Consider the following 14,359-nt stretch of genomic DNA (forward strand, 5'->3'; position numbering starts at 1 on the left):
TCATTCCTTTCATTAAATTATTATGAAAATCATGTATTTATGAAGTAGCAATTTCTAAGAAAGTGGCCCATTATTTACTCATCAGTGAAGCAGTGGTTCTAAATCTTTGCCCTAAGGAAGGCTTTATTGAGTAGAGCAGCAACATCTTCTTCTAAGAAAGCCACTTAACGGGCAGCCTCATTAATGACATCAAGGACTAAGTGAAAGGAAGATGAAATTATTCTTTTACCGTTGCTGTTAAGTCTTTCAGGTCAAAAAAGACACATGTAACCTTTTCAATGGGAGAATAATAATTTCATTAACAAGATTATTATGGACCATACCTTGTACACCAAAAATCCCTAGTCTTGTGTCAAATTGGACAGTAATGTAATAAATATAACTGGAAAAAAAAAAAGTCCAAGCTGAAACTTTCCAGAAGAAAATATATAAACAGCTAAAAACTCATTCTTGCTGTCCGTGTTCTCCTGTATTACACTCAACAATCATAAAACTGTCATGACAATTTAAAAAAAAAATAATTTTTTGCCCTCTTGGATAGTAAGCGTTCATGGTTTCAGAAAACATTGTGAAAACTGAAGTTCATAGATAGCTTCTCAACTGTAGTATTTACTTGAACAATACAGGATCAAAGTGTTAGAGCTGCGTCTCCTTAAACTACGGGGAAGGTAGGTGCCTCCGCATACTGTCAGACAAGTTTATTAAGCTGTTTCATACTGAAGAGAGTACAGAAGAAACCCCCGTACTAACACACTCAGATCCTGCAACAGGACTTACCTACAAATGAAGCACTCTTGAATTTGAAATAAAAATGAACACTGCATGCAAAGACATTTTTACAAGTTTAAAATTAAACACAATTGAAAGTGTATTTCTCTTATATAAAAAAAAATCTCTTTTGTACAGTGCTTTTAGCTTTCAATATTAATTATTAATTAAAAATAATTAATTATTTTTAACACATAAAAATAAACCTAAGGTACAGGCTGAAAAGGTTTTTTTCTGTTTACATATTAGCAAACAAAATTAAATTTTAGATTATCTTTAGATAATAACACTTAATGATATCTACAAATTTCAACTGTCCACACTCCTCTCTGCTGAGCAAGCTACATCTCCCTGAACTAAGCACCTGCTGATTTACATTATTTTAGCCATTTACAGACCTAAGCATTTGTGTCACTAACCCAAATTCTCACTTTTAAAATTGTGGTAACACCGAAGGCAATCATCGATTGCTGTAAAACTTGAAAGTCCCATCAAGTGGCAGGCAGGACCCATAATATGCCCCAGTTTGCAAGTCACTGTTCAGAACTCATATCTTTAAGATTATTTGTTTTACCATTAAGATCATTCATTTTACAATTATAAGGTAATAAGGTAATTTTCACACTAACATTTACAAACTTTAAGATGATTTTTGTCTGTTTTTTTTTCTCTAAGTGAATGGCTAGCGAAATTAAGATACACGAATTCTAACCTTGTTTCATCACAAACTAACAGAAAGACAGTGATGCAGAGATGCTTCAAACCTAAAAGCAGAAGATACACACATCACTATGGCATCGTTTGCAGCGGTCATACACATGAATGAAAAAAAAACAATGCAGTAATAAGGACAGGTATGACAATAATTTGTATCATACAAAGCAGCCTTTACTTATTATCTCTTCCTCAGACCAAAAGAATATCACAGAAATCCCTAAATCTTATTAACTACTACAAAAGACCAGCACAAGCTAAGCACAACACAGAGAAGCTACCACATAACAAACTGATTTGCAGAGTTTCAAAGTAATTTCGGGTACTGCCTCAGATGTAACTTGGCCAGACAACACCAGCAAGCAATGCAAAGCATGCTACAGACTACAGGATTTACCTTCTTTGCAGCAGAGAAAACACACTCAAGTGGCCACAGCTCGTTTCAGAATCCAAGCTGTGCACAGGTTGCTGCTGTTAGCCAGCTACTGTAAAGCTACTTCAGATGCATCTGTTCGAAATTGCCATCAAAAAAATTAGCAGGTGACTACTGAGTGGGCAGAACCCACATCTCAACAGATTTCTCAGGTTTTCCTCATATTTTTCCCCTCTTAGTTCTAATTCCAAAAATACAAACCCCAATAGTCTTCACATGCCATACTACTACCGGTGTTCACAAACAAGATCTCATCCCTCACACTTGTGTAAACCTACTGACTTCGATGGATCTATCTAAGTCACAGCCACCTCTATTTTGAGCTACGAATCTTGTTTCGTGCACCAGCAGTTGTCTTCTGCTACCTTCTTTCAAAATCCAAAGAAAAATCTTACCTGTTATGCAGAAACACTGTTGTGAAGTAACTGTGGTCACCAATATAAGCTTACACATATGTGCTTTACATGGTCTTAGCAAAATGACACCGTATCATCACTTTTCTGAGCAATTACAAGTCACATTTTCAAATAAAGGCTGGCTCAAATGAAATTACATTTAAAACAATACAGCTATCATGAACTACACTGTTCTCAAAACCTACACTCCATTTAATTTCATCTATAAAGTGCAAAACTACACAATCTGTCATGGCAGCCCAGCATGCAAGTTGTTAACGATAAAGGCAATGGACTTCCAGTGGAAGATGGACACATTTAGTGGACGATGCACGCAATCCTGTTGGAGCAAGCAGGAATTTCATTACTGTGCTACATTACTGGTTTAAAAATGAGCTACCCTCTGCAAAGACAGGCATTTTACAGACTAACAGTTCTCTAGTAGTGCCTTTTTAGGAAGAGGGGAACTGTAAATCACCTAATATGAATAAGGAGAACTCAACTACCTCACAGAGCTGTACAGTATTTACAAAGCAAAACCAGGAAATACAGCATTTGTAAGAAAATATGACTTGAGGTGGGGAGGAAAAATGTGTGCTTGATGGTTGGTTGTTTTGGGGTTTTTTTGCCTTTTTTTGAAAACAACAACTTTTTGTAAGGGAACCATTAATTCACATACAATATAACTGCATTGCATATGGACTTACAAATGTGGTAAGTTAGCTACTAAGGCTGCCATCCTTAAGTATTTACTTCCAAAGGCAAGTTTCTTAGCTAACTGTACACAATCCCTTACATATTCTGTAACTGATATATAATAGAGCTATGCAATTTCAAGATAACAAAACCCAAGAAATCAAACTAATACCAGCTGAAACATGATCCACTGCAAGAATTCTAATTCCTCCCAAAGGAGAAACTTAGTTTTTCAAAGATACCATAAATAATACATGTATATTTTCACTGGTATCCACATTTCAAATCAAAGAAGCTGTGTGAGTAAGACCAGATCAACTAAAAATATGCCTTTAATAAGTACGTACCAGCAGAAATTCCCCTCTAAAATACTTAATTTTATTAGTGAAATGGTACCAAAGATAACAAGTATACAAACAATCTCTTTGCTCTATGCTACTTACACATCATAAATAAGACAGCTGTTGTTGCAAGACACAATCCTTCACAGTCTTCCTGTAAGCATACAGATTTGTCATTCTTTTATCAGAATAAGCTGTTTACCAGCCAACAGCATGTGGCTTAAACATCACAAAAATGACTGTCTATACTTTACATGGTAAAGCATTTTCTATAGTCTTAAATGTACACAGTGGCAAGAACATTAAATCCTATCGAAAATGAAGAGTGATTAAGCAGCTTCACAATCAAAGTGGGTTTCATTACCTTAGGAATTGGGCAAATTTTTCATTCCCTGTAATATGCTTTTTTTTTTTTTTTTTTTTTTTTTTTGGAAGAATGAACTATGCAAAGGAAAAGAAAAACAAACTGAAATCAAATAGCTAATATGCTATTATTTTTTTTTCCTAACTGAAAGAAGTAACTCTTCCCATGAGGTAAGGCAAGTCATTTGATTGTATTAAGTTGTATTAAAAATAATCTACTTGATTTTAGTTATAAGTAAGTTTTAAAGGTATGACTCTTAAGAAATCTCATGTAACCAATTAAATTAATTCAGAAAACATGAGGCATGTTTTACTTTGACAAAAATATTTGCTTTGTCATTCTCTTCTTACGTGCTTTCTCTCCAAAGAATGAAAAAGGAATCTCTACCATATATGTATAATTTACCTATGTAAATTATAACTTTTTTCTCCAAATTATTTATCCCCTTTTCTTTGCATACAGTTCCTTTTATATCACCCAACAGGTATCAGAGAATATGATGGAGAGGTAACAATTAAGGCCATACAAATGTAGATTAAATTTCTAAAGGGCTGTCTTTGATGCAGGTGACCAGAAAATGCTTTGTATTCAGCTCCTACTTTTGTACAGCGGTGGTCCCCAAATTGTATCTTTGCTTTCTTCTATAAATCTCTTGTAGAAATAAAAAATAAAAGTAAAAATGGAGCTTTACTATTTTAACAAGCAAACCAAACAACCGTTTCGACAAATCACTTGCATCCTTGTCTACAGTATGGTGGTGGCAAAATAGCAATAGAGATCATTTAAGATTTAGCTGAAAACGAGTAAAAGCACATATACATTTCTAGAAAATACCACATTTTAAGAAGGCACTAAAGCTTCTGCTTGTGCTCCCATATTTTTTTAAACAAACAAGAAAAACTTATTTTCATAATGGCACCTGTACTATTTGCAGCTGAACAGACACACTGCAGTACGGCTCAAAACGAAACTGTAAGTTCTGATAGTATCATACAGATGTGCTCACTTCTGGAAGGACAAAAGAAAACAACAAAACAAAACAACCCCAAAATAACCCAGTAAGCTGACCTATTATTTATAACATGGCAATGCTCCTTTTAGGAACAGAAAAGTAGCATGCACTGTTCAAATACTTTAAAAGAAATATTAGTTTTAGGGGTATTAGTAAGAAATTCTTTTAAATAATAAACCTCAAGAATCTCAAGCAGTAAGCAAATGAAAAACATACTAGTCAGTGGGTAATTAACCTAAGAATCGTACAACTGTGTTTAAAAACACTTTCCTTACAGTTGTCATTTACATTTACAAATGGTGTATATTTATGCACCATTTCCAAGCACATCAAACAGAACACATTGAAGTTTTTGTGGATTTTTTAACCCACAAGGTAAAACAACACAAAATTTATCAACAAGCAGTATTTTAAACAACCTTCAATGCATATCTTCAGCTTTTTTTTTGGGTAGTACAGGTTTACATCTTTCAGTTTCTACTTATTTGTAATAGCTTATGGCAAAACTTAACATAATCGTTTTACAAATAAGTACAGCCATCATGGAAATGCATGGATTTTCAGAGATGAATAGTTCAGATGGCATCTGCCTTTTCATGGTATAATTACTGGTCCGTGCTCCCTTGCTTTACAAGCAAGAAGACAAGAAAGCTATCACAAATTGGAAGAGCTACTAGTACTATCAACATGTTCAGGTTGATTGCTTTGACAGTTTCTTCCTCATTCCAGGAAATAAAAAGCTTTGGATTTCATTCCTTAGTTGAATCAAAGGTCCATTCTTTGCTTTAAACCTCTTCCATTTTAATTGAGAGGTTTTCTTCATTTGGTTGACAGTTCCCATTCTGTTGTAGTTTGACTTCATCTGTCCTTTGTGTATCTCTGTTGTCTACTTCCTTGTCAGTTTCTGAATTTGGATCCTCTTTAGTGTGATCTTTGTCCTACCAAAGATAAAATTATTTCACAAAAAAATCATATTCTTAGCATTACAGGATACAACTTCCAACCCACTCTTAGTATTTTTTATTGTCTCAATTTTTACATGCCCATCTTGCCTCAGCAATTTTTAGAAGAGCTTCTTCTCCTTTTTTTTTTAAAAAAAGCGCTTTCTTTTCAATTGGCTGAAACTAGGCACTCATAACAACCCATCATCCAAGAAAACATGGCCATAAAGTAATACATCTTTATCGTCAATATTCAGAAAAAAACAGAATAAGCACTGTTCTCACTCATGAAACCTGCGAGAAATCGCTCAAAAAATTAGTATTTCACTATATTTTCTACATAAATTAGGATTACCTTTTTTATTTCATATTTTTGGACAGGTATCTGATGCATTTTAGGAGAGTTCTTGTTAAGATAATTACTTAAGCAGTAGACAGAGCTATCTAAAACTGCTGTTTTGTAACAGTTCAGTAATTTGGAGTACAACAAACTACTGTTAAAGGCATGCTGCTTTTCAAATTCAAAGATTAAACAATTCGAAGCTGCTTCTTTTCTTAATCACACGACCTTCTATTTTGCACAAGAAAACACCATACAACTCTTCCCCAACCCTTCAACTTTTCTTCTGCAGAGTTCAATACACAGAGGAGGACCAAAACAATCAGGGAGAGGCTGAACTGCAGAGTGAAATTTTACTTAAAAGGTAATTTTTTCAGCTTGATAGCCAAGCTGTCCCTAAACACTGCTCCTTAGTTGCACAGTCTGCTTCCTGCCTGCTCATACAAATAGGCACCCAGCCATGTCCCACCATATGGCACAGAACAGGAAGAGAAACCAAAACAAGGTATTTCCGTAACCTATTCACACAAGCTCATATAGGACCAGTAAAGTTCAAACACAGAGACTAAATTCAAACAGTCCCACTAACACCAACTGTAGGTCTCCAACAGGCAAAAGCTAAACCCAAATGGTAATAATTTGCTAATGAAAACAGAAGAAGGGAGGAGGAAAACAAAGAAAAGAAGGGAGGGAATTTCAATAATGGCTCCACTAGCACCACTTCACTCTGCTTATCACTTGGTCACACAGCTTACCTTCAAAGTAGTGGTGTTTTTGTCAGATTTCTCCTTTCCCTCTTTTTCTTTACTACTTTTTTTCTTGGAGGTGGAGCGTTCTCTTTCTCTTCTTTCATTATTTGTATCTCTTTCTCTTTTTTTTTCTTTCTTGTTTCTGTTTAAGAGAATTTTTACTCAAATCAGAATTTGATCCAGCAGCAACAACCTTCAAACCACTTAACTGCAAACTAAACTCTCATCTGTGGGTTCTCCAAAAACCCCAAAACATAACAAAAATCCCTTCATAAAGACAAGGGGATTTTTTTTGACTGAAGAGAGTTAAAGAATCCATGTGTTCAGTACGCGTGGTATTTGCAAAGAGAAAACCAAATTAATCGGTATCTAATGAAGGGCTCTTACTGATTTGAAGCGAGTTTGCATTGCTGACATATTTGAAACTCTGTAGTTGAAAGCATACCAAAGCTCAAATCCATGAAGGTTTTTGGTTTGGTTTTGTTTTAAATTAAAACTGAATCATACTGACCAACTCAAATAATTTGAGATGATTAGTGCAAATACAGTAAAACAATGAAAATACTATAAACTCTTCCTACTTTACAGCTCATTAACTTCTAGGTTTACATCAAACTGACCTTCTTGGAGAAGGAGTTCGTGAAGACTTTCTTTTTGTTGTTTTGGATGTTTTAGGAGACTTGGAGGGACTTCTACTCTTCCTTTTACGTCTTTCTCTACAGGACAAAGAAATTCAAGATCAAAGAATAAAAATAATAAACTCAGGAACTGCATAAAACCAGAAAACTTTTAAAATTATCAGACACAACAATTAACTAAATAACCCCAAATTTAACATTATGTATCCCCAACAATATATGAACTGCAGAAAGCAAAAAAAATTTTTAATATGTTTCAGTTTGGTGGGAAAGGGGAGGCTGGAAGTGGGAAAAAAAAGATTGTGTCCTTTCAGATTTCAGGGTTTTTTTATCCTCACATGCTTGTATGTATCCTGGTAACAAGGGAAACACACTGAATTCACCAATTCTGTATTAAGTGTTTCTTCAGTCAGGGAAAGAATCCAATTGAATGAAGAGCCACATTAAGACAAAAAGGCATAACTTGAGCAATAGAACTTCAGAACCTAACATTACAACCTGATGCTCACTGCAATTTCAGTTCAGCCTGACTGAAGTTTAATTAATAAACACATGAGCTGGCATTCCTATTGCTTTAGAAGCAAACAGTGTAAACTAAAGCTCAAGCTGTTGTCAAAATCAGAATAAATTAGTATCTATTTTTTCCCAGCAGTCCTTGCTCAGCAAACAGAATGTTATCACTCTCTAACACACTAAAGAGCTCGTAATATTTTACAAAACGGCTGTTGTACATAGATATATGGAGTTTGCTGAAGCTGCTATGATGGCATTTAATCTTGAATAGAACAAAACATTAAATAACTGGTTGCAAACAAACTGAGGCACATGTCAAAATAAAACAAAAATTGAGCCAGTAAAGCTTCATCCAACATAAATGTAGAACCCATCTCTGTCTAAGCAAGATGATTTTTGCCTATCACCTGTTCATAGAGCAGGAAAAACAGACAGGAGGAACTATCAAAGAAAAACATGGAAGTTAAAAACTAATTGAGAGGCACTTCAAGATACGGCAAAAAAGCTACACTTAGGCTTACCAGCTTTTGCAGTTCACAACATTTGGTGTATTTTTATCTTCAATATTCAGAAAGGCAATGAAATCAACAGTTACCAGATAAATTAAAAAAGGATATACTAAGATGCCTAGTATCTTAGTCTGGGTTGATACTCTGTCCTGGTTTGGGCTAAACCAAACTAATTCTGCTTCAGTGCTTTAACTTTTCAGTTAAGTCTCCTCTAACTAACGGCACTGTCTGAAACAGCAGCCTGTTTTTCCAGACAGTGACTGCTCCCAGCAGTGATAAGGCCTGATGTTTACAGTCCGTACCAAGGAATCGTGTGCAGAGAGGCCCTTGCTTGTACTTGTTCTTGTAGCGACCAAGGTCACTGCTCATTCTTGTACTCCACGTTGGGGTGCCGGGAGTGAAAAGGGTCGCAAGCACGTAAAAGGTCGCAGCTGCAGGGAGTAGCGAACCGGACAGGTGACCCAAACCTGACCCACAGAGTGTTCCATCCCATATACTGCATATTCAGTATAAAGCTGAGGGATCACGAGTGTCAATCTCTCTTCTTCGATGGCCGACATGTGAGCAGGACTCTGTCTATTCTTCTGTCGTCAATCCCGATCCGAGCATCCCTGAATCCAGTGCCTGAGTCCAGCTCCTGCATCTCGTCCCCGTCTGCTGCCGAGTCCAGCCTGGGACTGCCCCAGTGCCAGCCCTGCAGTGTGGTGGTGACGTATCGTCATCAGGGTGGGGGGAGTTGGGTTCGGTATTGGTGTTGTATCTATTTGCATATATTTGTACATATTGTATATATTTCATTATTTCCTTATTCTTATTATTTTATTTTCTTTTCTTGTTATTGTTTCATTAAAGCTGTTTTAGTTTTATTTTCCAAACCGGAAAGTCTCTCTCCCTTGTTCTCTCTCCTTTCCCTTTTGGGAGGAGAGAGAGGTTAATAGAGAGCGTCTGTCACTTGTTAGTGGCCGGCCCAGCCTCAAACCGTGACATACTCTGACAACACTATCTACCAGGACAAAATTTCATAACTAGTTTATTCAGCAGGCTCTCAAGTTTGATTAATTCTTCGGTAAACAAAAAACATAAAGTGCACTCAAAATCATGGAGAGAACAACACAATCATTGATCAGCTGTTCATTAGTTAACATGCATTAATTTATCATCACTTTTTCAGATGTGGATACTGGAAACAGACATGCTATTCTGACAGTGCTCCCACTTGGGCTACATTGAGTACATGCCCACTTCATTTTGCTTTCCAGCATACGTATCTGTGAGCAACCAAGTGTCTTAGTAATTGTGTTCAAACTAGAAACTGTTCGTGAAATCTTATTTTCAGTTTCTGCTTTTCATATTTGAAGTCGAAGAACTACAACTGTGTCTCACAGTATTTGTTCCCATCTCTGTTACATTTGTTTATTCAAAGATTTCTGTGCACCTGTTTTTTTAACACTCTTAAGCAATATTAATACAGCAGAATTTAAGAAAAAAACAAATGATTAATATTTTCATAGTGATCCTGCATATCTTAATCATACACAGAACTAACATTCCGCTAGCCTGCAGATGTCTGCTGGAAAAGGAGACAGCTTCTCCTCTTCCTCTGGTCTGTGTCTCTTCCTTCCACCAGGAATCACAGATAGCCATCTGATTTCTGCTACTTGCATGCTATTTGTCAGTAAAGCAAGGCCAGTTGCCACCAAGTTCTTAGAAGGTCTTGTATGTCCTATTCCACCTTCACCTATTCTCCAAAAAGACAACTATTTGTCCAGTATTTTACACTTGTCAGGTAAAGGATCATCAGTCCTAACTCAGTGCTGCGCTGCAAATCCAGGCAGCCGAAACGCCAGTTTGTTGGATAGTCTTCTCCATAAAGGTCTGAAACCATTTCGACTAGTCAACGTTAATCACCAAAGTACACAGATGCCCTAAATGCAAGCTAAGTTGGACTCTGTGAACCAAACTAATCACAGTAACTTTTCAGAGAACAACAGAATTACTGAAGAGCCCTCTGGAGACAACCTAGTCCAATCAGGTATTCATACGCATTAATAAGATGCCCCCTCAGCCTTCTTTTCTCCAGGCTAAACAATCCCTCAGTCTCTCCTTGTATGATGAATGCTCCAAGCCCTTTATCAGGTTTGTGGCCTTTCACTGGACTCACTCCAGACTGCGTGTCTCTTGTGATGGGGAGCCCAGAACTGCACACAGGATTACAGATGAGGCCTCACCAGTGCTGAGGGAAAGAATCACCTTCCTTGACCTGCTCACAACACTGCCTAACGCATACTGCTGGCCTTCATGGCCGCAAGGACCCCTAGGTCCTCTCCTCCCAGCCAGCCTTCCAGCCAGTCAGCCCCCATGTTGCACTGGTGCAACAGTTACTCCTCCCCAGGCGCAGGACTTGGCCTTTTTCCTTGTTCAACGCCATGAGATGCCTGTCAGCCTGTCCTTCCTGTCTCTTGAGGTTTCTCTGCACGGCAGCACACTCCTCTGGTGTACCAGCCTCTCCCTCCAGCCCTGTATTATCTGCAAACTTGCCGAGGGTGCGCTCTGTCCCTCGGTCTAGGCCACTGGTGACGATGTTCAGCAGCACCATCCCCAGTACTGACATTCTAAGGATAATGCTGTATCTGGAGAAAGAATCATAATTCCATATAAAAAAGTGTATTTCTCTCATCCTCCATCTTCAAAAGAACATTGTCCATATTTAGTAACATCTGTATAAAAAAAATTAACTTCATGTCAAAGTAGGGTTTTGTACTCTGAGTCCACTAGAAGAGAGGCACTAATTTTCACTAGAATTCTTTGCCCAAGTACACTGCATTTGAGCCTTCCATGGCGCTTTCTTAAATAGCAAGATTCTTGAAGGGGGGCGTAATTGTTGCAAACTAGAGTAGAAATTTTTGATAACATCCAGCTCATTATGCTTGCTACCTTACATTAGGAACTGGCTCTTCCACCAAGGCTCTTATGTGAGCTACACATTGTCAAAATGTTCTTCTACACTTCTTAATTCAACACTTCCGAGGCCTACAGACAAAAAAATGTATTTTCAAAGCTGGCAGAACTACTTCTATTCTGTGTAGGTCTTCAAACCATGAAATGATGCTAAAAATGCATTCAAACAGGAAGCTGCATATACTTGAAGAAGCCATAGTATTTTGCCCATAAACCTCCAAAACAACATGGACATTTCACATAACACAAATAGAATGTTCAGAAACCATTACACCCTTTTCTGCCTTGTATGAACTATGAACTCCTGAATTTTGAGGACTGTGGGAATTTTGCTTTTGTCCAGTGAAATGATTATAATACCTAGAACTTCTCCTAATTCATCCAGCATGTTGTTCTCTAAAGGTAACAGATAAAATTTGGTATCTAAATTTGACATGATACTATTGAATTCCTAATTCTAGAGGTATTCAGAAAGGACTTTTTCGACCAAAGTTTCTGAACTTAAGTTAGCCACAATGCTTTTAGAATATGCCTGAGTTAGTCCACTTACAGAGCTTATAAACAATCTCAGAGCCTCATTTTGCTGTATCGAATTTATACAGACTCTCAGCCAGTTCAGCTTCTGTCAGATGCAAAAACAACAGCTACATTAACATGAATGTTTTCCTGTTTACTATCAGCATTGTTTAACGAATGTCATTTTTTGCTTGTACCTGGCCATCTAACCAGCTAAACAACGTATCCTTATCGGCCAGCTAAAATACATTCAGCTTCCACAGGACAGACCACCAAGTGACATGCTGCTTCCCGCTGTTCAGCCATCCAGCTGAAGAGTGGCAAGTACTATCACCCAACAAGATATACAGACCAACACTGTACAGTATGTAAGTAACCAAGGAACTATGTAACAGTGACTCAGTCTTTCATCAGGACAAAGATGATGTGTGATGTTGCTTTATCAGAACTTTTGGATGGCTCCAACAGAGAGAAATTGCACAAAAAGCACCTACTTACTGTCCTCAAGGACTATACTATATGGTTATGTGAAAGGCAAGCACCAGCAGCCCAACAAGAAACTACGTTCTATCAGGCATCAGATAGAGGTCTTCGTAATAGATTTGACTTTATTGGAAAATCTACAAAACAGAAATAATTCAAATATAATTGCCAAGAGACATGGTGATATTGATACATGAAAACTAGGATGGTACCTCACTGAACTGACAAGATAAAAAAAGCATGAAACTGTTCTAAACAAACCTGCTGGAGCTACGAGATCTTCTTGAAGAGCTATAGCTTCTTGGGGGTGTTCTGGATCTCTTCTCTTTCTTCTTTTTATCATCTCTCTCTTTTTCTCTTTCTCGATCCTTCTCCTTATCCCCATTTTTTTCCTTTTCTTTGTCTCTGTCCTTCTCTTTGTCCCCTCCTTTGTCCTTCTCTCCCTCCTTGTCCTTCATCTTCTCTCTGTCCTTCTCTCCTTCTTTCTCAGTATCTTCTTTTTCCTTGTTCTGGTCTACTTCTTCTCTGTCTTTTTCCTTCTCTTTATCTTTCTCCTTTTCCCTGTCCTTGTCCCTGTCCCTATCTTTGTCCTTATCCTTGTCCCTGTCCCTATCCCGGTCTTTGGCTCTCTCTCGATCTTTATTTCGCTCTTTATCCCTCTCTCGGTTTCTCTCTTTATCTCGCTCTTTTTCCCTGTCTTTGTCTCTGTCTCGGTCTCTCTCCTTCTCCTTGTCTCGGTCTCTCTCTTTCTCCTTTTCTTTGGCCTTTTCTTTTTCCTTGACCTTTTCTTTGTCTCTTTTCTTGTCCCTGTGAAAAGCCAAACACAAACCTATTAATTCATCTTTGAACTTTCAAATTAAAATTACAACTAACTCTTTAGCATACATTATTTGCTCAAGACAAAATATGCGTCTCTTGAAAAACAGTAATTATTCAGTATTTTAATTTTCCACCCCTGTTCACCATGAGGGAAAGGTTATATAGCTAGGAAAAATCTGGAAACTAAACCCCTGGAGAAGGGGAAGCTAAAATCAAATCAAACTGTTATCTTCAGAGCAATGTTATTACACTTTGAGAGAATATGTCTCTTCACCTCACGGTTATGTTATTATACATACATAAATTTCCTCCATTTTGTCAGGAGTGAGACAAACTCTTCAATCTGTAAATCCAGTCTTTACTAAAACCTGTGTCCACATAAAATGGACTACAGATTAACCACCTCCCACATGAATAAAAACAGCTGACTGACAAAAGTCTTTATTCTACAGTGTTCTCTCACACAGATATCCTGGAACTGCTTGGAAGTCCAAAACCAATTAATACATAGAAATAAAAGTTACAAAATTTCACAAAACCAAGTCCTTCAACAGGCAAAGGTAAGGTCAAAACTCAATAAAGACAATTCAATCACCTGTAATGTCACTGGGAATTTGGAAAAATTTTTAAAAATCGTTAATGCAGTAAAAACAGACGGAAGGCTAACAGAATAAACCAGCTTCTTTGGGACAGGCAGAATGATACATGTTCATAAAAAGAACAACAGTGAGGAAAATTCCAGCTGATGTTCTAGTCATCAAGCCAAACAAAAATTGATTCGCTTACAGCTTTGTCTGGAAGGTAACGTTTTGGAATAGGATTATTTGGAAGGGCGAGACTCCATCCTTCCTTTCTAGCAGAGAGACACATGACTCCTAGACCTGCCTCTAGGACATATGAAAATGAGCAATTGTTCAGAGAGAGAAACAGGAGAAAGCGCATAAGGAAAAGTTGATTAGCAGGCCTTTACACATCCAAGAGAACCAGACTGACAGAAGTTGCTGTGTCTATTGCTGTTGGCACCTGTTCTAGGATTTTTAAAGATTCTCAAAGAGACTACTTCTCACATCAAAGGTCCCAAGCACAGCCCCCATCTTCTTCAAGGGAAAAAGTGTTTGGCTGTATCTTGTTCTTAACTGCTAATAAATAGTAGGCTGTTGTATGCTCTGT

The 14,359-nt window shown here is 37.3% G+C and overlaps 1 protein-coding gene across 3 annotated transcripts in view; it reads right to left on the bottom strand.

Moving 5' to 3' along the window:
* Window positions 1–3,362: 3,362 nt before the first annotated feature.
* SREK1 (splicing regulatory glutamic acid and lysine rich protein 1) overlaps window positions 3,363–14,359 on the bottom strand; it is a 38,655-nt gene continuing 27,658 nt past the window's right edge. For 2 of the 3 annotated variants that reach the window (XM_086480538.1, XM_086480540.1), the window contains 4 exons: window positions 12,632–13,177; window positions 7,374–7,469; window positions 6,760–6,895; window positions 3,363–5,661 (listed from right to left, as the gene is read on the bottom strand). In XM_086480538.1, the coding sequence (XP_086336664.1) occupies window positions 5,509–5,661; window positions 6,760–6,895; window positions 7,374–7,469; window positions 12,632–13,177 (931 nt within the window). In that variant the 3' untranslated portion in view covers window positions 3,363–5,508. The remainder of the gene's footprint in view (window positions 5,662–6,759; window positions 6,896–7,373; window positions 7,470–12,631; window positions 13,178–14,359) is intronic. The other variant, XM_086480539.1, reaches the window with a different exon arrangement.

The sequence above is a fragment of the Leptosomus discolor genome, chromosome Z (genome assembly GCF_034619465.1).
Source record: "Leptosomus discolor isolate bLepDis1 chromosome Z, bLepDis1.hap2, whole genome shotgun sequence".
Taxonomy (NCBI): Eukaryota; Metazoa; Chordata; class Aves; order Leptosomiformes; family Leptosomidae; genus Leptosomus; species Leptosomus discolor.